Raw genomic sequence first — 22,578 nt, 5'->3', positions numbered from 1 at the left:
GAGGTTTAAAATTCCCAAGAAGGCAGCCAGAGGGAGGAGATCGGGGCTGAGAAGGTTTAGGTGATGTGGTGTACTTGGTGGGTGGCAGGTGCTGGAGATGGTGTAGGGCACGAGCAAAGGAACAGAGGCCTCCATTCAGATGAGTGCAGCTCCACTGCAGTTCCCAGCCTTAGTCAGGGCTTAGCCTTTGAAAGGAGGGGAAGCAGTTAGTCAAACTCCAAGTTCTCTGCAATGACAGTCCCAGTAGTTCTCCAGCATGCGGTTGCCTTGTCACCCTCTCAGGTTGCACAGAAAAAGTCCCATCATACTACTGGAACCAAGACCTCCATCAGGATTTGGCTCTCTGGCGTCCTGACTGGGTGAAATTCAGGTACACAACGACCTTTCCTGCTATTTCTCTCATGTTTGTTCAACTCGTAAATTAAGTGGACTGTCTTGTGAAGGTTCTGTTACATTCTGCTAACATTTTTTATATCCATGCATTAAACGTGGCTTGACTGGTAATATTTTATAACCAGTGCTTCACGTAGGGGTTTAAAAAAGAAAGAAATGAGGCAAAAAGAAAAAAAAAATAGTCAAGCAATCATATTTGGATGGTCGGGTCTTGAAACAAGTGCATTGTTAAGTCAGTTTGGTCTACTACAACAAATCATAAATCAAATCATAGAAAAAATAAAGAATTATAACTACATGAACATAAAATATTCACTGCAAAGTTTTCCAAATATGAAGAAATAAACACGTAAATGAGTCACATATGTAAGTTGCTGAATCTAGTGTGTGATTGGTTTTTCTAGAATAGGAAAAATATACTGTATCTAAGAAAAACCTCTTGATCATATTCCATATAATTATTGACAGGATTGTCAAGCCTTTACTTCCAGTCTGACAGAACCAAAGTCTTCTAGTGTTCCCAAAATATTTCCCAGCATAACCAACATGCTGACCTTAGCATAGCGAGTGAATGCTGTAATGCTTGTAGTTTGTCAAGAGTTGGAGCTTGATTTTTCAGCAAACAGTAAAAGTAGGTATTGGACACATTTAAAAGGTTAAGAATAACAAAACTAGCTCCAGACATTCTCTGTTCTGACACAGAAGCTCAAAATTAGAGTCTAGCTGAATGGAAGCACCATCCGTTCCCATGTGCACAATAGTAGAGTGCTGATTGCACTGAAAATGATTTGTTGCTTCTTGATACGCTGTAATTTTTAACAGGTTTTATATAAATACCATTTAGCCGTGTGCTGAAACACAGAGAGTGACATGACAGGGCTGACTCCTTGGGTAAGAACACAGTCAATAAGGACAAAGCAGCGTTACCTCAGAGAGAGAGAGAGAGAGAGAGAGAGAGAGATTGATGAAGGGCATTCTCCAGGATGTTTTATGAAGGAGCCACAATCTAAGGGCCAGCCAAGGCCACGAGTCACTGATAGGCCTCTAAGGAGTGCATGTTACATGTTACTACACTTTACTGATGCCAGGTGCATGCCTTCAGACCAAACCACAGCACGGTGGGTAAAATCGGAGTCACGGCCAGCAACAATATCGCTCTTATTCTATCTGTCTCTCCTATTAAACTTCAGTAATCTGAAAACACTGTTTATTCTTCACTGTTTCACCATTCTGACTTCTTCTTTCTTCTGCTAATCCAAGGTAAACATTTTTTTGGTTCAAATAAAAATATTTTACGGCATATTTTTTAAGCACAAGTCCTAATAAATTAATTAAGTAATACTTTTGGATTGAAAGAAAGAAAGAAAGACAGAAAGAAAGAACGAATTGACATTTAATACGTATACATAAACATGGTAGAATTCCAAGTATCGTCAACTTGTAATAAATACGTCAAAATGTTCTGCCATTTATTAAAAGTGTAAAACACTGTCAACACTTGTTAAATATGTGGAATTGGTTTGGCACTTGAAAATGTGTTCTGAGGTTTTTGTTCACTTCGGAGGCTTTCCAAGATTTTTCTCTAACATTTGTCCAGGACTGTAAGGGACTGTCAGCGTACACATTAATATTCCTTAATGTTAGAATTCTGTCTTTGTGCTCTCAAACTCCCTGTTTTCAATTTATTTTGGACAATATGTCTTTATTCTAATAAGTGATATTTACCTCATAAATAAACAATATTACAGGTACAGTGGGAACTGTGATGTGAAAATGCTTTGATTTTGCATTCATTTCTAACTTAATACAACAATTTTCAATACAAATGATATTATTGACAACAACTTGAATGAAAAGTAGCATCTTTGAAAATTTACATGAATTTTACATGAGTTTCTTAGTATTTAGTTCATCGCCTTTTTTGCTTTAATGACAGTGTGCACTTGAGCTGGCATGGACTCCACGAGTTTATGTAAAACTTTATGATCCATTTTAGATCGAATCCATCGGTGTGTCGTCTGATCGTACGCTTCAATAGAAGAGATTAGACATGAGGAAAATCTGAGCTTTTGTACAAAGCAGTTAACACGGTCAATATCACACATCTGCTTACATTTAAATAGAGACCAAGAAATATTAAATATTCAAGATATTGAACATTTACTTTCTGTTTGTTTCCAATTTAATAATTAAATAATAAAAATCCCAGATTTTCAATGTGGTTTCAGACTTTTGGACCCCCCTTGTATATACACTTTTACACAGTTATTAAATTACAAAATATTTTAAATATTGATGTTGATTATTGATAATAATACTAATGATAATAATAATAATATTTTCTTAATTTTTAAAAATTTTGGATTGTCTGCTTTAGACAGGCTACAAACATTTAAGAACTGTTTTGCTGTATGTTATAGTACCAAGTAATATGTTTCCCTCTGTCTGTGTGGGTTTCCTCTGGGTATTCCTGTTTCCTCCTCCAAAAACATGCCAGCAGGTTGACTGGTTACTCTAAATTGGTACTGGATAGAAGTGAGTGTGTGATTAGCATACCTAACAATCTCTCTCTCTCTCTCTCTCTCTGTCCCTCTCTCTCTGTCAAACCACCAGTGATCCTGACCCCTTCTGCTCTCCGGACCTGCCTGATCCATCCTGATGCCCTACTTCTGGTTGGAGTTCTCATCGGTTGGAGATCGCTCATGCTGCTGCTGATGGCCTCCAACACGGACGGCCTAAAGATACATGAGATTACTGAGGATGGACTTAGACACCATGAAGATGGCTTTGGACTTCAATAGATATGAACAGTTTTGCTACGATGGCTTAAGACTACAGTTACTATAATAGCTTTAGGACTGCGATTCCCACAAACAGTTTTGCACTCAAGTCTCCATCAGTGAATAGTTCAATAACTTCAACACAATAGACTTCACATGAAAACTATAATAAATTTTCATGGTTACACAATTGCACTATTTGTCCATGTAGTACACAGTTATAGAAGGGAATGATTTATAATCGCACTATCCGTGTCACCCAGATGAGGATGGGTTTCCTTTTGAGTCTGGTTCCTCTCAAGGTTTCTTCCTCATGATGTCTCAGGGACTTTTTTCCTCACCACCATCACCTCTGGCTCGCTCATTACGGATAAATTTATAAGTTTAAAATTTATATCCTGTATTTATATATTTCTGTAAAGCTGCTTTGTGACTATGTCCATTGTTAAAGTGCTATACAAATAAAACTGAATTGAATTGATTCACGATGATGGATGTGTGTATTCCACGTCTTGCACCGGTGTTCCCGGGATATACTCCGGATCTGTTTCCACTCTGGCCAGGATTGAGCACTTAAAAGAGAAGTTAGATTAGATAAATGAGGATGTAATAGAAAGAGATCAATATGTTTCAAATAGAAGTGCTCTATTCTTTACTTTCAGTAGGAACAGGTTTCACTTTTTTCCCCATTAATATCACATTGGCTAATGTACAAACTGCTGTTCAGGGAGATGTGAGTTTAACTGGGTGCAAAGCTTTAAACACACACCATTTCACACAGTGTTTTTTGTATGATTTAACTGGGCTTTATTTATACAACTTAGAGGGAACTGTGGGTTCCATTTGGAAGAATTTTTCTCATGATTGTCTCGTTTATTTTAGCTTGCCTGTTTCTGCTCCTCAAATTAGAATTTAAAACGAGGTTATGTCTCTCTCTCTCTTCTCCACAGGAAATGTCCTCCACAAATTAGCTATCCAAACATCATTCTCAAAACGGACAAATTGAATAATTTGCCCCAATTCCCTGGGCAAACACACACTTTCACGCATGCTGATAGGATTAACTGTGTGTGCTGAGGTGTGGGCAGTTTTCTCAAGCCAATTTTTTAGGATTTCTAATCCAACATTCTTTGGACTCGTCCAGCTAGCCACCCATGCCACTCTAATTAACTTATAACCACTACATTATTGCCGCTGAGCCCTTTGAGTCCAGGCATCTCTTTCATGTCTGAGTGTGTGAGTGTGAGTGTGTGTGTGTGTGTGTATGAGTGAGTGTATGTGAGAAAGAAACAGACAGAGAGAAGGGAAAAAAATGATCAGTAAAAGCCCTCCTTACTGGACATAAGTAAACTGTAAATCCTGAACTGTTGTTCACATTTACAGATCTGTCTCTTTTGGAGATATGCAATATAAGAAGGATTCTTTCTCTTCTTTATCTTCTATTTTATCTTGGCATCCAGTAACTAAACTGCCTTGTGCACTAATGATCTCCTCCTCTTTCTATTTCTTTTCTCTACAGCAAATCGTTAGCTCCAAAGACAAACTGCAATATTTACCCATATTTACCTCCACACATGTTCACAGGTATTAACATGGAGTCATCAAGAAAGAAATTTAATTTAGGTTAACAGGATTTAGGAGGATTCTGCAATTAGGAGGAAATGCAAACGAAATTGCAGAGAAGAGTTCATTTATTCATTTTGGGAAACGTGCACAAGTGAGAATCTAAATCAAGAATATAGATGAACAGTTGAGAGTTTAAAATTGTATTTTTGCCAGATGACTTTTTAGCATTATCATTGAACTTCAAGGTTCAAGGCTCTTTATTTGTTCCATACATTTACACACATGTGATGAACTTTGGGATTTGGGTTGATTTTGATGATAATAGTACTGATACTAGAGATAGCATGCTAGTCCCAGTTATTAGCATTTAGAAACAAATGCAGAACAGAATTAAGCATCACGGACCAACACAAAGAAACAGAAATATTGAAATATTGTTCTGACATTATGTTTTGATGTCCAAATATGGCAGAATGTTGGCTTTGTATTTTTGTCTACTATACATCAGAGGATATTTTTCCAGACTTAAGAGTCGTGCACACACAGCGAAGTTTGTCAAAAACAGAGGCGTGTATCAGTTATGTTTTCCTCATGACCATTTTTCTAGTGTGATATCGGCTTATCCAGCACCACTATTTGACAGTTTGATGTAACCAATATATCGGATATATATGAAATTTATTTTTTGGGCTGTAAATACCTTCACAAAACTATGAAATGCCATCTGAGGCTAATATTAAATACATAAATACTGTATGACACTGTTAATAGTTAATAGTTAATAGTATCATCCCTTTAACGTCCATGAGTTTCGCTTTGTTTTGTTTTGTTTCCGTACAGAGGACATCGCAGGAAATAGCACCTTGAGAACCAATTTAAATAAAATTATGAACTATTAATATTTTCTTTACAGGAAAAGTACGTGGAATTAGCCAAACATATTGGCATTATTTTATTAATTCAACAACACAAAATAGAGAGTTAAAAGCATGATAAAATGGCTCACATCCTTCATACACATTGTGATTTCGTGACCTTGATTATATTGGTATGTCCTTGGTACTTCAAGTTGTGCACACAATCTAAAAGTAATAAAATGCTAAAGTATTAGGGTGTGCTGGATCAAGTGCTCTTTTATAAACTGCTGAATCATGATGGTGGAAGCCAATTTGTTGAAACAAGACAAATTTGCAGTGATTAATGTGATGATTACAACTAGGATTAATCATGCAACAATATATTAGCAATATCCCAGACTCCTATTAGATGTTTATTTCAATACTTTCCATATTCTCATTGATATATCATCATATTAGTCTTTTTTTTATTTAACTGTCTGTTGCTTTAATGTTACATCATATTACATGTTCTACATTTTCCGTCTCTGATTTTATGGACTTGATGGCAAGTTTTTGTGTTACTGTAATACACGCTACTGAAAAACCCCCATCCTGGACATCTCTACTTAAGAAAGATCTGGCAACCGCTGAGACACGCAGTTCATCTGCACAGTAAGAACGCACTCAAAAAAATCAATGTTTACAGCTGCGTAAGCCGGGTCTGAATACAAGTAACTGTCTAACTTTTGGAGTTAAGTTGCTGACTCTGAATACGGCTTATGAAAAGGTGCAAAGTTACTCTAATAATCTGTTTGAGTCATTGTGATAGTTTCAGTTTTCATGCACTGAGGATTTCATCACTCAGCTGTTCTTTTTTTCAGTGATTTTCAAAAATGAAGCAAATTAGACCATTAAATATTACTAGCTCTGAGGTAACAAAAGGTCATAAGTTTGTGGCCCAGAAATGTATATTGCTTGAATTGTTTATCTAACATTTAACAGAATTGTTAAACATAATCTTTCTGTAATGTGACAGCTTTGGGTTTACAGCATTCACACTTTTTCTAGAGATGTTCACTACCAGGAAGCAGTTTCGAAAATGCTTGCAGTGCACTTTCAACATGTAGAACATTAAAATAAGCTACAGTGTGCTCTTTTGCTCTTTCTTTTTCTCCCGCTTGTCTGTGGAAATCAGGAGGCAGATATATTTTAGCGCCACTCTGGCGCGAGGATCCGGAGAGGCTGACTTTCCCTCTGTTCATCCTGTGGTCGCCTTTGGCAACACATGCCAGAATTCCCCTGCTGTCAACCTGAAAGGCAGGGCCTTCTTTCTCTCTTCTTTTTTACTTAATGGATCAAAAATCCATTTGTGGAAAGGCTGCTGGATCTTTGGAACAAAACCGAGGGTCAAGTTAAGCTCATTGAACATACTGAAACTACTGTATTCAACTCTCTCACCACACGGTAGGCCAAGAGCTGGGCTCCTGATAATGGCTGCTTTATTTGAGAATGTAAGGGGGATTTTTGTGAGAAACTTGTAAAGAGCCCCGTGCTGGCACAAACTGACACAGTTTAAGACCTCATGACCATTAGTGATAACTGAGGTGACTCTTGTGTTTATGCTGAACTGGAAACAGTGTTTAAACACTTAAATATTATTACAAATGAGAAACACAACTGCAAAAAGAGGGTTGATTGAGGGGAAAATAGGCCATTTTGTCCTCATTTAGCTTCCTAATTAGGTATAATGCTCTTATAAAGTTGTATTAATAGAAATACATACAGTACCCATGAACTTCTCAACTTTCTGTCTGTATTCCTTTATTTGTTTATCCCACTATCTCATGCACTCCAGTTATGCTTATCAGTCTGTGCTCTTTTTAATGTGTTTTTAATCTTGCAGTCCTACACAAATTATTATGAAAGCACGAACTTTTCAAGGTATTTACTCCTTGGAGCTGTTGTCTGGTCCAAGTTGAAATTCTTACTTAATAATTAATATTACTTACTGAATAAAATGCTTTAAGAAAAAATAACTGAATGATAACAGAATAATAATTGGAGGGTAGTGATTTAAAATGAAAAGCGTGCATAAAAGCTAAAAAGAGTCCCTCTTCAGTACCAAATACATGGGAATCCTTTTACATGTTGGTTTTCTCTGTCTGCTGTTGGACTGGCATGAGATATTAGCCCTAGGGCAGTAATTCATGGGAGGTTTTAAGTAAAAGGTCTGAAATATTGAAGTAAGGTAAAACGTTAGAGTGTATGTAATATAAATACCACCTTACAGTCCAAGACTAAGGTCTGTGCTTTTTTATTGCACGTCCTGCAAAATGCTCTTGAAAACTGGGCAAGTTAAAATCAAATCAATCAAAATGGCTGCAACAGGCTGAAAGCTGCTGGCTACGCAGGATCCTGCTCAGGTACAGTGTGGGAAAGACACTCATCTCTGTCATGCTACTGATAGTTCTGTTTGCATTTGGCCTTTCCGCTGAACAAGGCATTTTTGTGTGAAATAAAGCCTTCATATATATATATGCCAGTTTGTAAAATACTATAAAAACACTTTCTGGGTTGGTTACAGGGTGTTTTTATATTCTCTCAATACCCCTGAACCCCTACTCTGTTCAGATCTTCTATAGATATCTGAACAATATTACTGAAAGTAGATGGTCTCATACCTTACACTGACAATTTTAATTTCTATTGATCATTGTTAAAAAATCAGTAGACACTTTGTGGATCTGCAAAGCACCATTTTACTCCATGCACTGTAGAGATATAAGGACAATAGATCTGAAGGAAATACAAGTCAATACCTATGAAATCAGCACATAATTCAGTTCCCCGTTTGATTCATCTCAGTGGTTTAGCTTCTGCACTAGTAAATGGAATTTTTTTTTAATTATTGAGTAATCCCAAAAATGGCAAAGTTGCCCTTATTAGTGCACACTGTCTGGTTTTTATTAAAACAATGTAGCAAGCAAACAAAACACAAATCATGACTTGTACAGATAACAAAAACTTGTAACTGTCAGATATACTGCTGGAGCGAGACTTGGTAAAGTAGCACCGAGCATTCCAGGTTATTTAAAGGGAGTAGTATGATTGCAAATAGGCGTCATCAGGTCACTATGATCAGGGATTGGAGATTGACAGGAGGTCATGTGATGAGGTCGTGGGCTGCAGGTCATGGGAGTTGTGAAATGGGTGTGACAGTAAAATGCCTTACCCAAGAGGTCAATCCAGGAGCTGAACAGGCATCTTTTCAGGGCCAGTTTCTAGTTTGTGAGACTAAACATTCAGGAGGATATGAGTCTTGCAGGAACTCCCAGTCAATGAGATACTGGAGTTGCCCTTGGCGATGATGAGCATCAAAGATGGACATTACAGAATATGCTGGTGTTCCTTTAATATCTAATGCCAAAGAAGGGGTTTGATTCAGGGTTGGAATCATCCAGCAGGTCAGGAATGACAGGCTTGGGAAGGGAAACATGGAAGCCTGTGGATATGTAGTAATGACATGGCAGCTGTAGCTTTTAGGTTACTTCACTGATTCGTTGAATTATTCTGAAAAGGCTATGTAACAGGGAATGTGATTCCTCCTCCTGAATGGTCTAAAGTCTACAGTCACCTGTTCGTAAGTGGGAGTGTCAGATCAGCGTATGTCAGCAAACTCCTTTTGTCATTGAACTGTTTGGGTTAACTGTTGATATGCTCACTCCTATCCTCCCTCTCTTTTTGGAAACACTCATCAACACCTGGTGCATCTGTGGGTGTGGTGTGTGAAGAAAAGAGTGGAGGTTGATAGTCCATTAAAAACTGGAAATGTTGTGAGCTGGTTGGTTTAGTGACACTGGGTGGTCATTGCAGAAAGTGTGAAGGAATCAAACAAATTCTTGGTTGGCTCTTACAATTTGCCTGTTAGCTTGAGGATGATAACCAGAATTCAAACTAATGGATGCTCCTAATTTCACCATAAATGCCCTCCATACATCTTATATTAATCATGTCCCTCAGTCTTCTGGGATACCAGTGTATCTGAACATGTGTTGAAACAGAAGTTCCACTGTTTTGAATGCTGTAGGTAAGGCAGGAGGAGGGAATGGGCCAGAGGAGCAGTTCATCACCAATAAGAAGGCCATTTTGCCTTGAGAAGAGTGCAGATCTGCAGTAAAGACTACAGCAATATGGGACCATGGGCAATACAGGCATGGTAAAGTCAGGTGTTAACCAGCTGGCCAAGTGCAAGGAACCTTAGTCTGGGAACACATGGAGCATGATTTAACCAAAACCTTTGTATGTGTTGTACAATGGTTTCCCAACAATATTCTGTAGTGCGGAGGTGATGAGTCTTTGTAACCCCTTGGTGGCCAGTGGCAGTAGAAGTATGAGCTCAGGGTCAAAAAGACTGGAAGGGACATGGCTCTTATTTGTAAGGCAAAAGCAGAGTGATCTTGGACAGGCCAGCTGAACTGGTGCTCGATATCCCAGCTTATGGCACTGATGAAGCATGACTTTGGCAAGATGGTGTTGTTAGTGGTGCATTTGGGATCAGTGGGATACATACCTGTGGGGGCATCTGCTTTAAGATTTTTGGAACCTGGACAACATGAGAAGGTTAACTGTGGCAAAGAAGGCTTGTCTTGGTGTGACTCGCCTTGCTATTTTAAGGTATTCTAGGTTCCTCTGGTCTGTGTTGACTACAAAGGCATGCTCAGCTCCCTCCAGTGAATGCCAGCATTCCTCCAGTACTTACAGCTACCAATATCATAATTACTTTCTGTGGATGTGAGTTTCATAGAAAGTGAGATATACTGTATCTAAGCTGGGGTGACCTGGCATAGGGATAGGATTGTTCGCAGCCCTTCATCAGAGGCATCAACCTCTACTATGAATGGTAAACTTGGATCAGGTTGTTTTAGAATAGGGGCCAAGGCGAAGGCTTTATAGTGCTGAATGTATGATCCATTTATTTTTTCCAGAGTAGTTTCTTTAATCCTCCCTTAACGAGTGACATGAGATGAACTGGAATGATGCTCACATTTTGCAAAAATTGAAAATGTGCAAACCCTAGGAATCTCTGTAGGTCTTTGATGCTTTTGGGTGTGGGCCACTCTGGTAATACCTGGATCAGGATACTTATGATGTAACTAGGAAAGGTGACTTTTGGAACTTACCCTACTCTGCATTGACAAAGAGATTGTTTTGGATAAGTCTGTTCAACACCCTTTTCACATATTGCATGTGCTGGGTTAGGGACTGTGAAAATTATAAAACATAACACCCCTAGTCTCAAGTAGAGATGTGCACAGGACTTTACCGCAATATTTTCTAATGAATTTAGTTGGTTTTATATCAAATAATAGCTAACATGCAAAACTCTAGGTTTCTTGAGGACTTTGTTTTAGGGTCATGAATCATTCATCTCATTCATCCAGACAGCAGAGGCCCATTCAACTCACTGCCTTCCCAGTGAGCAGTGAGTTGAACTAGGTTACTTTGTCTTTATCAGATTTGAGCGCTTGCAAAGAGAAGTACAGTAAGTCCTGCAGTTGGAAACCTTGGCACTTGGAAGAATATCTGGCATACTTGTCAGGTTGTGTGATGAGAAGCCTGTTGCATGAAGTGGGCACCACCATGACGGTACTGGGATTCACCACTTGTTCTCCCTGGTTGGCAAGGCTTCGTAGTGTTGTGTGGATGGCAGAGATTTGACTACAGCCTTGGGCAGAGAGGGCTTACTGGATTTCAGTAAAGCCTGGTGCGTCCATGAAGTCTTCTGTCATGAAGAAGGCAGATGAAAGTATAGATTTTATGGGTTTGTTAAAACCAGTGTAGCAAACAAACAACAGCTAGCCACTACTCAGAAAAGTGAGACAATCAGCAAACAGGAATAAACTAGAAATGAATAAATGAGAAAAATTAAATAAAGGTAATGTTTAAAGCACTAAACAAGACAGGCAGATTGTCATGGAAAAAGCAAGTAACATTGAAGGTCCAGGTTTTTAAAGCGAGTAGTGGTACTGAGACTGTAGGAGTAGGTGACTGTGAGCGGGGGCAGGAACTTGACTGAAGACATGATGATGTCTTAATATATACATATATATACTAATATAATGTCTTAATATAAATACATAAATTTTTTATGCAGTGATTCAATGTATAAAAGGAATTTAAAAGGAAAAATACAAATACTAGATTTAATTTAAGGCAAAAAGACCATATTTATACATGTTAATGTGTGTGCTGATATTTCTGGCCACACACTCCCTCATCAGCACCAACATCAAACCACGTTTTAATCTGTCTACCAATATTCCCGGTAGACATTCCCAACATTCTCTGCTTAAGCCGAGAATCAGAGTCATATCTACCTATAAGTATGGCAGTGGCCACCAGGGGGCCCTGTACGAAAAGACTTTATTTAATGTACATTGTAATAATTTCTGGTAGGTAAAAAATCAATGCACTGTAGTGTGTTAACCACTCCTCTTCCCAACAATCACCCATCCAAAAAACTGTTAAAGAAGACTTTTTTCCAGGACTGTGCTTGGATTGTATCATGTCTCACTTGCTAGTCTCTTTGAATAAAAGTGTCTTCTAAATTCAATTATAAAGAATAAATAAGAAATTATGCCTATTTAACTATTTAACTATTGCTGTTTATTTTCTCCTTTGGATGTCAGAGGCCATTTTCTATATTTAGCACAAATATTCGACTACTTCTGTTCTTTCTGGTAGCTGAAATTCAAAGCGTCTCCAGTGTGTGACCTAATTACCCACTCCTAACCCCAACCATCACTCATAAACACACGTACGCACCAAATCAAACACAACCACCATGCACCACTGTACCTGCCAGCCAACCATCTAAACTAAGAGCCTTTATGTGCTGTGGATTTTGTGGCCTGAGGCTCAGGCACACGGTACAAGGTTCCTGGAAAGTGCAGACCGCGGGGGGATTCACACACCCACACACACACACACACACACACACACACACACACACACACATACACACAGGCTGCATCATGCTACACCCCACTGGTGCCCACAAAAAACACCTGCCACCCACACTGACCAGACGCTGGTCAGCAAGAATTATACTCTCACCCCTTAAACCAAATTCTCATCCAGTACAGTATAGTACAGTATAATCAACATGCTACTATAACTCATTTCACCAATTATGAAAAGTCGAGTTTGCCAAATTTTATTTCTCAAAAAAGATCGCAAGGCATGTATTACCATTTCACTGAAATATATGCTGTCACAATATGTTTTAAGAAGGAAGCGACTGGTGTGGGAACAGGATATTCAGATATATTTCTGTGTCATTACTAGTTTTTTCACAACTGACGGAAAAAATCTGTTCTTGTACCTGGTCTTAGACGTTCTGTACATACTTAAATTGAGCTTTAATTCTTTGTTGTCTAGCCACCGTGAAAGTGATGCCATATTCCAAGCACATGATTCCTCCATGGTGTCACCGGAGTTACTAAAACTGTTCACTGCTGATCTGAATAACAAGAGAACTTCTTCTGAGGCTTTAAGGCATTTGCTGCTTAAGAGGTGACTGCACTCCTAGAAAAGAAACAGCACTTCAAGGGTTCTCCGAGGGCTAATTGGGTAAATAAGGGGTTTTTACTTCCTAAAAAAGGCTGATAGGAAAACACTACGTTGTAGGGTTTTACGCAGAACCTTTGAGACTTCCTCCAGAGAGACAACCGAACTAAGTTTTAGGTGCAAAAAAAAGAATGACATGAAGTGACGAAGACTGTATGAACCAGGAAACACCAGAGTGGCAAGTCAAGTGGTAAGAAAGTATAGCTCTAAACATCATAAGTGGTGGTTTTGACTTCAGGATCTCAGAATATCTACTCAGAGCATCTGCACCTTTTTTAATGAAAAGGAAGAATTGCATATATTTCTGCCATTTTACTAAAGATTCTCTAAAAATGAATGAATCCATGAAAAAGCCATGACATTACTGTCTCAGCTTTATGACATTAAAAGTCATGCTTTGGTGCGATTGGGCAAGAAGACCTAAATACATACTGTATGTACACTCAGTGGACACTTTATTAGGGACACCTTTACACCTGCACATTCATCCAATTATCCAATCAGCCAATCATGTTACAGCAGTGCAAGGCATAAAATCATTCAGATACAGGTCAAGAGCTTCAGGTAATGTTCACATCAAACATCAGGTGGTTGGTGCTACCAGATGGGCTGGTTTGAGCATTTTGGAAACTGCTGATCTCCTGGGATTTTCACACACAGCAGTCTTCAGAGTTTACACAGAAAGGTGCGAAAAACTAAAAACATTAGATTCAACTTTATTTACAGAGCCAATGAAATGAAGTATTTCACATATCCCAGCTTGCTAGGAAGCCAGGGTCAGAGCACAGGGTCAGCCATGATACAGCACCCCTGGAGCAGATGTGGTTAAGGGCCTCGCTCAGGTGGCCAAGAGCAGCAGCTTGACAGTGCTGGGGCTTGAACCCCTGACCTTCTAATCAGTAACCCAGAGCCTTAACCTTTCAGCCCTTTTTAGATTAGATTAGTCATTCAGTAAGCAGCAGTTCTGCAGGTGGAAATTCCTGGTCGGTGAGAGAGGTCAGACTCGCTTGAGCTGACAGGAAGGCTATGGTAACTCAAATAACTACTCTTGAAACCGTGGTAAGAAGAAAAGCATTCTGAGAAGCTTTTCTGCTCACCATGGGTGTAAAGAGTGCTGGCCTTCCTGTCAGTCTGAACCAGTCTGGCCATTATCCTCTGACCTCTCTCATCAGGAACGAGTTTGATCAAGGCACAACTCACCAGAGTTTTTTTTTCCCCGATACTGTTCTGTCTAAACTCTTGTGTGCATGAAAATCCTAGGTTTCTGAAATACTCAAACCATGATAGTCAGAGTCACTGAGATCACACTTCTCCCTCATGCTGATGTTTGAACATTACCTGAAGCTCTTGACCTGTATCTGCATGATTTTATGCATTGCGCTGCTGTCACGTGATTGGCTGATCGGATAATTGCACGAATAACCAAGTGTACAGGTGTTCCTAATAAAGCGGATGGTGAGTCTGTATTACACACACAATAAAGACGATTATAATAGATTATTCTTGTTATTAACTGAGTAACACACTCACTTACAGAAGGACCACATATGCTAACGTGGGGATGTCAGACTGCGATTATTCAAAGCTCCTAATCAGTTGTCTTGTTTAATACAGACTCTAATTTGATTTTCCTATCCTGTTATTAGTTCTTTGTCTCCTTTCTTCCTCCCAAAAAAACTGCATTTGTGACACAAACACTTTCTTGGTCTGAGCCAAAGAATTACACCATTATAGTGTGTGAGTGTATGCATGTAGTTTCCCATAGCATTCCAGTGACCTAAGTGGAAATAATTTTTTGAACTGAATTACAAATAATTACAAATAATTACGTCTCATTGATCTCATTAATCCCTTCTTTAATTGATGCCATCATCAATTACAGGACCTACTGATTTACATTCATATATATTTATATGTCATTGTATATGACACTTAGAAATTGTTTGCATTTTTGTATCAACTTGAAATTATACTGTAATATTTCCCAGAATGCTGAATGCAAGTCAAACATGACAGTAGGATGTATGATGTGTATTTTAGTCAAATACTGCCCTCTTGTGGTGGGGTTTTTCTTATATGCTTGCAGACAAGTCTCAGAACTACAGTACATAGCATTATAAATGACTGACACTGACACTGTCACCATTCCGAAACTCCACATCGAATAAAGAAAAGAAGAGAATGACTACAGACTAGGCTTTATCTGATCACTTCTGAGCAACGAATGAGACAAGGTAATTCATGTATTAGCAGAAATGTCTCGTGTGTTCGTGCAATGGCTATGAGAACTGTGTGTAGTGCAACATGAATGAATGAATGTGAGTCAAAGCAAGTAAAGAATTTGTTAACTATCCTGGGAGTTTAGAGAACATGTGATCATAATGCATAAGGAACAGTGCAAATGTTTCAATGAGAGCAGTTTGTCTGATCTGAGTGGTTAGTCATGTGAAGGTTAATCTGAGGCAGGGTTGTGTTCTAGTAACCGGATGGTTCAAGACATTATACATGGTTCAGCCCATCTTAATCCATATTAAATGTCAGCGGATGCCCTGAACCTCCACTCAAACCGGGGCCCAGGACAACTTCCTCCATGATGAAGAATGAGATGTTCATTAGTCATTACAAACTACTATGGACTTACACCATAGTAGTGCAGTGTATTTATAAAGTATCATCTGAAGGATGATAAAAGGCTATATTTCCGTACAATGAGTGACAAAATTATTTTTGAATATGTCTATGACTGTGATTATTATGATTATTATGAAAGCTGTAAAAGGGAATTTGGCTCCTTTTGTTATTGTGTGGTCCAATTAGGGCCAAATGTTAGAGCCATCTTAAATGATAGATAGATTCTTTACTGTCATTGCGCAGGGTACAACGAAATTGAGTGTCCCTCCTAATAGTGCATAAGAATAAAATAAAAAGGAGTAAGGGATAAAATAAATATAAAAGGATATAAATATTAACATAAATGATCAGATCTGTTCAGTTAAGATAGTAAATGATTGCAATATTGTTTCATTTATTATTGTACATATGAGCAAATTCATAGACTTCAGAGAATTGCTTACCTGATTACATGCCCATTTATCCATAGAACTACGTATCTGTTATCTATACTAGTCATGAATGCTTACACCTAGTGTTGCATACCGGTCACTGCACCTAGATCACACCTGGACGCAGGTAAGGTCCTTATAAAGGGGAAGTAGTATCCATCTTGGACTGCCAGTCAGGAGGAAGAAATAGTTTTTAACTGCTTTGCCAGTTGCATGGTCGCTTTGTTATACTGCTGTACTGTGCTCTTTGTTTGACAAGAAAAACTTTCTTTTAAGGAAAATGATCACTTATGTTCATGGATTTATTTATTTATTTTTATTGCCTTTTTTTTGATTGTCCGAAAGTGCATTGACTGGAATCCGGCTTGTACGAAATCAGACATACAATCACATACGATATTTTTATTTTAGTTCTATTTCTCTTTATTTATTCATTTCAGCCTTTACATACTGTATTCCTTCATTTATTCCTCCATTTATTTTTTTTACATTGTACATATTTATTAAATTGTACTATTAAGATTCCTACATTTATTAATTTTGTGATTATTTATTCATTTATAACGCAATGAACGTATTTTTTCTTTCTATCTCTTTATTTTTTCATTTCTTTCTTTATTTCCTTGTTCTTGTGCTAATGAGGAGGCTCACTCAACACCTCCAAACATCCTTCCCATGTTAGTGATGCCATTTTGAAACCATTCTGCTATAAATATACTGCTGTTTAATCGGCATGTCCACAGTTTAATATTTATTTGAGAAGCGTCTTTATATAATTTACTAAAATCACAACTTGTGCAAGGTTTAAAACTCTTTCCACTCACTGTCCATTTCAAGAACTAGCACTGTTCAGTTTAAGGACTTTATTTTTTTTGTGGGTTTTTAGCAACACAACTAATAGCATTGTAAGCTTTATCAACATACAGAAAGTTATCTCTGCCCGTGTGTGTGTAAGCATTTACATACACACACATTCCTAGGCTACTTTTCAGACATAATTCCCTTTGTTTATTTAACATGGCTTTCATCAGCCATTTATTGCTTTTCTAAGTCCTTTTACACATCTAAAATAGTTTCACATGGAACACACTGTACATTTTTGACCTCTAGTGGACATAAGAGTTTCCACCACTTCACAAAGCTTCGTCTCAGCATCACTACTGGTTTGCAACGCAGTGGAACATGTTTTAGGCCATTATTTTCAACATTTAAGATATTCTGTCACTGTTTTATGACACTACTCTACTTGCAAAAAAAAAAACAAAAAAAAAAAAACACTAGGACACATCAGAAAGAATGCAGGGTTTAAACAGATAGACCTCATTTGAGATCATAAGTTTTCTAACACAGTATCAACATACAAGATTTAGGCTTCATTATTGGCTCAAAATGTTTCTACAAACATCAATGTGATTTTTTTTTGTTACCAGAGAAACAAAAGAACGGCCTTTAAATTTACTAAAACATGCCGAGACATTAGAAATACAATGAATTGTTTAACCAGTGATCGATCTCTGTATGCCATATTTATTTATCAGTTATTATGGGCTTCTTTTTGATCTAAAGCATTTTGTATGAATGTATGATTGCACGATAAGGAATCAAAAACCTTAACCCTTAAATATGGTTTTCATTCTGTACAATTGGCTATTCAGACATTCAGAGAAGATTCAAATAATCCTGAAACCAACTTTTAACGCTTGATCCTTTTAGCTCATATCTGGCTTCACTTGCCACACTCAATTTCACAATACATACACATTTTATATCCTGTATCGTACTTATAAAAAAAATTGCTCTCCCCCCCCCCAAGAAAATAAGTCGGACAAATGTTCAATTTTGTGACTTTTTTTAATTTCCCAATAAACAGGACTGCAAACAAAGACTTTAGAAGAATGTTTTTGGCCTCCTGGTGGTGAAGCGGGGCTTGTGCTGGCGACGCAGAACCCTGTGGGGGAGAGGGAACTTGATCTTGGAATCCTGTTGGACAAAAGACATGAACTGTGTTAACCAGTGATCACGTTCACTTCATACATGAACAATCCTTGCACTGGGATGTGGCCAGTTTTCAAAGCCGCCAGACTTTAAGACGGAACACTTGATCTGGAAGAGGTACCTGGCCATTTTTTTTTCTTGCAGGTATTAAAGCTGAACTGGCAACAGCACCAGGCCAGTGAGAGACCTGCTGATTAGCAGCACTGAACTCGTGAAGTCTCAACAGTACCATGAACTCAGAGCTTAGCTTCTTAAACAGTAAACAAACCCTTATTACTCAATCAGCAGTTGAATGAGTGAAGAAAGAAGACTTACGTGGAACTGCTTGATGGCGGCTCTGCGACATTTGTTGGCTGGGATCACCTGCACTTTCATGATCTGAATGGCATGAGCGCGAGCACGGTGACGAGCTCCCATATCCCGGTCTACACACGATTCAACAGAATGAACAAAAACAATAAGTGAAAGAGCACAAAGTATGAAAAAAACCATCAACACGGTCCATAACAACTTAAATGTGATCCTGTAAGTTTGATGTTGAACCTTGAATTCACTTCCAATGGCACATAAGAGCTTATGAAAGGCGACAAGGCCCTGTTTCTTTGCGCACACATAGCAAGAGCATTATACACACACACAATGATCTTTGGGTTTGTGTGCAGCTTTTCTCCCGTTAATAATGAAGTTGCGTAGTACAGAAAAAGTCGTGTGGTCATGGTACTCACAGCACTGGGTAACAGCGCCGGAGGTGGTGAGGTCTCTGTACTCGCGGTACATGTTGTGGGTGCCACTGCGGGAGTCGTAACGCAGCCAGATGCCAAAGTTTTTCACCTTCAGGGGAGATTTCTCATGAACCTATGGATGAAAAGAAGCATGTTAGACAAGGCTTTATTTCAACACCACAATCACAAACAGCACTCTGCAAATATACAGCGATCAAATTCCTACTGCAGTCTGTTAAACTCATCTGTGCATCATATTGTACACTTCATGCTCCAGGTCAGATGTGGACAAAAGTATAAAAAGCACCTCAACTTTCTTCAAAAGTGTCATTAAGCCTAAAACGCAAAATATTCAAAGCTGACACACTGATAATCTCTGATACTTATGATTTGTATAAAAGATTTAGTGCAGTGATTTGACTGTCACTTGTCTGATCTCGGTGCAGGTTGATGCTGATTGTTTCTGCAAAGCCGATCCTTAGCGCCGCAGGAATTTCCACACAATCTTACATACACAATAAATGTACAAACTAGTTTCTGTCTTCATGACTGCATCTTAATCAGTGATTACTCGGAGCCACTACCGTGTCGTCCGTGTCCTTACCAGGCCGCAGTACACGGTCTCTCCAGAAGCCTTCTTCATCTTCCTCAGCTGGGAGACGAAGTACCAGAAGCGAGACTTGGCCACCACATGGTTAGGGGCGAAGATCCTCATGCGGTACAGAGGAGGAGCCGGGTTCTTGGCAGAGGGCAACAGACGCCCAACAACTTTATACTCCCTAAGCTGAAGGGAGAAAACTGCAGTTTTATAACGAGCATAATACAAAAAAATTGCATGAAATATCAAAAACAAGTTATAACATCTTTAAAGAGGGGCATGGCGAGCATCTAGTTATGTTTTGCAGCAGAAACCATGAGCACTAATGGTGATCTCTTGAAAATGTTCAATATTTAATGAGAAAGAAAAATGTGGCTGTATTCATCCAGAAATCTGGGCTTGCTGGTCAGATCTTCACACCAAAAAAGTTAATAAAGAAGTGAAAGGTGTCCTGAAATCCATCATTTTCATTACAATAACCTGCTGATAGGAGCACTATATAATCACCCAGGTCACATCTCTCCCTCTCTCTCTCTCTCTGCCAAGCATCAGGTGAAAACATTCACACCCTTCCCCTTAAATATTACTTTCTAAAACCGGATCTCTCTCGCAAACCTTCACATATTTGCCGAAGAAGGCTTTAATAAGAAGAAGCAGGCGGCTCACACCACATGGCTCCCAACACATTGTCGGCCGCCATGTTGTAACTCTACCAGGCCCGCTAAATTAAACACTTTATAGCGCTTTTACATCACATACTCCACCGGAAACAACTCTGTGGATATCTTACGAGATGTTATAATGCATAAATACGAGGCTATAGTGAGCAATGTTCACTTAAAACTGGTAAATTACGTACTGTGCCAGACGCCTTCATGGTGTCTCGCTGACTGCCACCGTGAAAAAGGAAGCAACAGGGCGGAGCGACGCTACGTCATTCCTCCGCTCTTCTTCTTCTACTGCTGCGGTGTTTAGTGCGCAAACACGCATGCGCGCCCCCTAGTGTCTATTTTGTTTTATTACTACTGTTAAGAAATTGGACAGTCTACACTCGTGGGCAAAAATATGAAGCTTTTAATGGTCTTAACAACAAATCATTGATCAGGAAATGAGCAAGAATGAAACAAATAGATAAAGGAAGTTAGTATGCGAGAGCTTTTCCCTTTGATTTCTTTAAATGTTTAAGTCTTGTGGCTCTTGATGAGCTGCATCAGGTGCGGCAGAGAACCAAATAATCACTAATCTTTTAAGAAAAAAAATCCCAGAAGATATTTTTGGAAAATGTTGTACACCCAGACATGTGTTAGTTTGAATTTTACATCAAACATTTTAATCATTATCATGATTTTACCTTTGCATACAAGAAGACTATAGAAGTGAATTTCCCTCTTTCTAGCTTTTCCCCAAACAAACAGTTCACTGCAGCAAAAGGAAACCAGCAAATGGAGGAACAGGAGCTCTCAGGAGTGCATCTGTTTCATTCTTGACCAATGATTTATTGTTAAGACCATTAAAAGCTTCATATTTGCCATTTTGCACCCTTTTTTTTTTTTGCCCAGGAGTCTAGTATATTGCGTATGCAGAAAAGGTTTTATTTAGGGCGTTTTTCTTGACTTTTTAGTCATCACTTTCCTGTGCCTAAATGATATGCTTGTTTGTCCAACAAAATATCAGAAAAAAAAAACACTTCGCCTTTATTGATTAAGCATAAGTATCAGCATACTTTCAAAACTGAATGTGAAAGATAATAAATGAATAGAAATACAAAACTACACATAGACACACAAATAGTTGACTGTTGTAAATGTGAGAGTTTTTACAGTGTAGCTGTGGGTATGTTGCTCTGTCAAAAAAAAAAAAAAAAAAAGTGCAAAAACATTTCACACGGGAATAGTGTACTGCAGGTCGACTGTTTTAGGCGAAAATCGAGAGCCGACTCACAAACCCAAAGAACACTGTACGGTGAAGCATGGTGGTGGCAGCATCATGCTGTTGAGCTGCTTCTCTTCAGCTCTGACTGAGGCTCTAAGTCAACAAAGAGGGAATCATAGAACGCTCCAAGTCTATTCTGGCCTCTTTTAGACAGTTGATGATGAAGAAAAATTTCCGGCATGATAACGATCCATAGCACAACTCCAAGTCAACAAAGGAACCGCTTCGGAAGAAGATGATCAACGTTTTGGTATGTTGTAGTCAAAGCCCAGATCTTAATCCTATCAAAAACCCGTGGAATGATTTGGAGAGGGCAGTTTGATAAGCTTTTTGCATGGAAGAGTGGAATAAAATTGCTATATCAAAAAGTGTTAAGTTGGTAGACTCTTTCCCAAAAGACTGAGTGCTGTATTACAAGCAAAAGCTGCTTTAACAAAGTATTAGTTAAGGGATTTGCACACTTATGCAACCAGGTTATTGTATGTTTTGTCGTTTTCTTCTTTTTTCTGTTTTTACACTTGAATTTTTTGGGTGCTACTGTATATCACACAGACCTGCAGTTATTTAAAAGCCATGTGTAGCCTTTATATCTACTGTAGCCTGGACTGTTTTCTATGGGATTTCTTGTTACAACACAGACAATAACACTAATGATATAAATTTAATGTTATTTTGTTAATTGGAGAGTTCTTGCAATATTATCAGTCATAGCTAGGCAAAGATGGACAAACACCTGTCATAACATCGCATAATAATTTTGTCGCGTTATAAGACGTAGGGCTGGGAGTCGATCACAGAAAGAATCGATTCCTCAAGTCAATGCATTTGGGACTCGGGTGTCGACTCCAAAGCTTTGGACTCGATTCCACACGGTGGTTTTTGTAATTGTGTAGTTTTTCCGCACTCTCTCGCCCACCCCGACACAGTCCATAACAATAGCAGTATGTGCTGAAATCTCTTTCCTTATGTCTTTTGGAATCGATAAACTGAGTGTGTGAATCGACTCTTCACTTGGAATCAGTATCGGAATCGACTCAGTATCGGACTAAATCGAACATCGAG

The 22,578-nt window shown here is 38.6% G+C and overlaps 1 protein-coding gene and 1 non-coding gene across 2 annotated transcripts; both read right to left on the bottom strand.

Moving 5' to 3' along the window:
- Positions 1 to 18,101: 18,101 nt before the first annotated feature.
- rpl18a (ribosomal protein L18a) lies at positions 18,102 to 20,577 on the bottom strand. The gene is made up of 5 exons (XM_026919518.3): positions 20,444 to 20,577; positions 19,591 to 19,770; positions 18,990 to 19,119; positions 18,580 to 18,689; positions 18,102 to 18,249 (listed from the first exon to the last, which is right to left on the bottom strand). The coding sequence occupies exons 1-5, from the start codon at positions 20,459 to 20,461 to the stop codon at positions 18,157 to 18,159; spliced, it is 531 nt and encodes a 176-aa protein (XP_026775319.1). The 5' UTR covers positions 20,462 to 20,577; the 3' UTR covers positions 18,102 to 18,156.
- On the bottom strand, positions 18,797 to 18,927 carry LOC113530228 (small nucleolar RNA SNORA68). Its single transcript, XR_003403124.1, has one exon. It is a non-coding gene; the product is annotated as a small nucleolar RNA SNORA68 (small nucleolar RNA).
- Positions 20,578 to 22,578: the final 2,001 nt, after the last annotated feature.

Source organism: Pangasianodon hypophthalmus, chromosome 9, assembly GCF_027358585.1.
Source record: "Pangasianodon hypophthalmus isolate fPanHyp1 chromosome 9, fPanHyp1.pri, whole genome shotgun sequence".
NCBI classification, from domain to species: Eukaryota; Metazoa; Chordata; class Actinopteri; order Siluriformes; family Pangasiidae; genus Pangasianodon; species Pangasianodon hypophthalmus.
This window is presented reverse-complemented; position numbering and strand designations above follow the sequence as displayed.

Bases quoted from the DNA above. Each gene is read 5' to 3' on its own strand.
- rpl18a (XM_026919518.3), bottom strand. The intron at 19,120-19,590 runs GTAAGGACACGG...TTTCATCCATAG, and splicing joins AGACCGTGTACTGCGGCCTG to GTTCATGAGAAATCTCCCCT. The intron at 18,690-18,989 runs GTGAGTACCATG...AATCGTGTGTAG, and splicing joins CGGCGCTGTTACCCAGTGCT to ACCGGGATATGGGAGCTCGT.